Source organism: Gavialis gangeticus, unplaced genomic scaffold (genome assembly GCF_001723915.1).
Source record: "Gavialis gangeticus isolate Ggan-Ray unplaced genomic scaffold, GavGan_comp1, whole genome shotgun sequence".
Lineage (NCBI taxonomy): Eukaryota > Metazoa > Chordata > Crocodylia > Gavialidae > Gavialis > Gavialis gangeticus.
Window position 1 is genome coordinate 209,551,106 of NW_017728992.1, and position 2,507 is coordinate 209,553,612.

At 49.8% G+C, this 2,507-nt stretch overlaps 1 protein-coding gene and 1 long non-coding RNA gene across 3 annotated transcripts in view; both read right to left on the minus strand.

Annotated features, from left to right (window-relative positions):
* The window catches only part of LOC109300008, a 6,302-nt gene extending 5,514 nt beyond the window's left edge, over positions 1-788 (minus strand). The window contains exon 1 of the long non-coding RNA XR_002098092.1: positions 125-788. This is a non-coding gene — a long non-coding RNA (uncharacterized LOC109300008). The remainder of the gene's footprint in view (positions 1-124) is intronic.
* Positions 789-1,064: 276 nt separating this feature from the next.
* The window catches only part of PUF60 (poly(U) binding splicing factor 60), a 33,809-nt gene continuing 32,366 nt past the window's right edge, over positions 1,065-2,507 (minus strand). Inside the window, exon 11 of one of the 2 annotated variants that reach the window (XM_019528279.1) lies at positions 1,065-1,484. In XM_019528279.1, coding sequence (XP_019383824.1) covers positions 1,185-1,484 — 300 coding nt within the window. In that variant the 3' untranslated portion in view covers positions 1,065-1,184. The remainder of the gene's footprint in view (positions 1,485-2,507) is intronic. The other variant, XM_019528280.1, reaches the window with a different exon arrangement.

The window sequence follows — 2,507 nt, forward strand, 5'->3', positions numbered from 1 at the left end:
TTCCTCAAATCTGCTTAACGAGGAATTATTGCCAGTGTCATGCAGGTCAACAAAATGATCATATTCTCTTCTGACCTTAAGTACTGACCTTAATATCTTGCCCTCAAGCACTTTAACGCCCTACCTTACATATTAGCTAAACAGCAATTCTACAGATGTCTTTGCAGGCCTTTTCAATGCAGTTATCCATACAGCATGTTTTTTTTCTCTTCACAATAAACTCTCTCAATACAGTAGAACTGGGCTCAGTCTTCCAAGGCCTAGTTTAGCACATGCCTGAGCATCCCTGCCTTGCATATGCAGCATTTGGGGTCCTTACTCTCAAGCTCACTGTGAAGCCCGCAGCATGGCCTACTTGTGCCCACCATCCTCTCACCTCTGGAAGAAGTGTGCGGAAAAGCCCTTGTCCCCAGACAGCTGTCCAACTCCCTTCCCCACAGTTCCAGTGACCAAACACATTTGCAAGTTCCCAACCTGCAACATCAGAGCCAAGAGGATCTTAAGGTCTTTCCAGAGCCAGATGATGCATGTCGGGGTCTGTCTGGCATTTTCCTTGCCCTCACTTCAAGTCTGCAAAGTAGCACAGGAAAGCTGCCCATGAGGGACAGCCTATGCTACACCGTTCCCATGGATCCCAAACTACAGAAGGGATCTCCCCAGTGGCCAAGGGGAAGCCCTGTGGTGGTGTAAGGGTCACCACAGGACCTACTTAGGCCCTGAGCTCTGCCTGCACATGGATGCTGTGCTCCAGCAGGGCTCTTCATCACCCACATGCTAATAGTACAGTGGGGTCAGGGGGTACTCTACAAACACCAGTAAGAGACAGCCAGCTCTGACCCACCTCCAAAGAAAAAAAAAAACAGCTCATACCCCATATGGTGAAGTAGAACCTGGTCTTGGGCATTTTTGAAGAAACAACGGCAAGCATAAAGCAGAAGCAAAAGTAGCAGCTGTTGGGCTCCAACCCTTACCTTCCTAGGGCTGATAGGCTGTTGGCTGAGAGGCTGGCTTGTTCCACAGCCCATGTGGTGCCAGCCCATAACACACTCAGGCATGCACACGAGCTTTCTTCGAACTTTTATCCAAACTACACATACATCACAGAGATCTGCGCCCACCCTGGAGCGTTCCTTACACATGGCTAAAAAACAAAGGGGGCAGGGGAGAAGTCTCTCGAGCAGAGTTCATGCTGACAGGTCACTGTTATCAAATCTCTCCTGGTCATACACCTCTGCCACCACCTTTCTTCCAGCAAACCAGCGCCCATTCAGGGCTTGAATGGCTTTGTGAGTCTCAGAGGCCATGGAGAACTCCACAAAGATCTTAACGATGATCTCAGCGTCCTCCTCCTCGCCCTGCTTCTCCTGATAGATGATGACCCTGTTCACAGCCCCAAATTTGCCACACTCTTCAGTCACTTCTCCCTCCAGGTCATCATCAATGTCCTTTGGATCCACCATGTTGCGCAGCACCATCACAGTTGACTGCAGGAAAGAGAGAGAAGACAGATTGAGCAGGGCCGCAGGACTTCTGAAACTAGATGAGCGAAGCTGCAGCAGCCCACAGCACCAGCAACACCTTCAACATCCCCAGGGTTCAGCAGCCCCCCCTAACAACACTCCCAGGTCGCAATAGGTATGCTCAGGCCATGCTCACACCAGCTGCCAAGCTATGGTTCTCCCACAGGGTAATCCAGCCCACCCACTCTGGCCAATGTTGCTAAGAGCCACTTGGCTTTGTGCCCAGAAAATATGCCCAAAGCTGATTTTGGAGGATTTAACCCTGCCTTGCTGGCATTATCTAGCTGGTTTCTCTCCTGCTGCCTTCAGCAACATCAGCTTATATTGGCAATTATTCAAAATGTTAATTTAGACCTTACCAGCTAGTGTCTTCTACAGCCCTGGAGGCTTCTTGTCACATATGGTTTACAAGGATAACCACACCCCAACCCACCTGTTTCATACCCCACTTCAGGTTTATCCCCTGCCCCACCCATCTGGAACAGGTGACTGCTACCCTTCACTACAATCCATGTCCCCCCCCGCCCTTTGCCACGTGCCCCACCACTTCATCTCAGCCCAACAGAACAGCCTGGAGCCAGCAGCACGTTAGACTACAAAGTGCCACTTCTACAGTCATTAATGTGTGTGGGTGCTGCCACCTGGACCTCTAACTCTCACTACCTGAAATCCACTAAAGGGACCCACGTCCCCAACAAGATCAAACAAACAGAGAGCCAAGCCGTCTTGGGAGCCAGGCAGGGAGATGTTTCTAACTGCCTAGCTCCTTTCTGCTCCCATGAGGGACAAAATGAGCTTTCAGGTGAATTTCATTCTTCCATGGAAAATTAATGTGCATGTAGGAAGGATTTAATTTCTAGGGAACTCTATCTGCAACCTTCACTGGAGCAATCACGGTCTCAACAACGTTTTTCAAAGGAGAGTGTTCTTCAGCCAGGTCTGGAAGTCCCTCATAGATTTCATAGACATTAGGGCTGGAAGGGACCT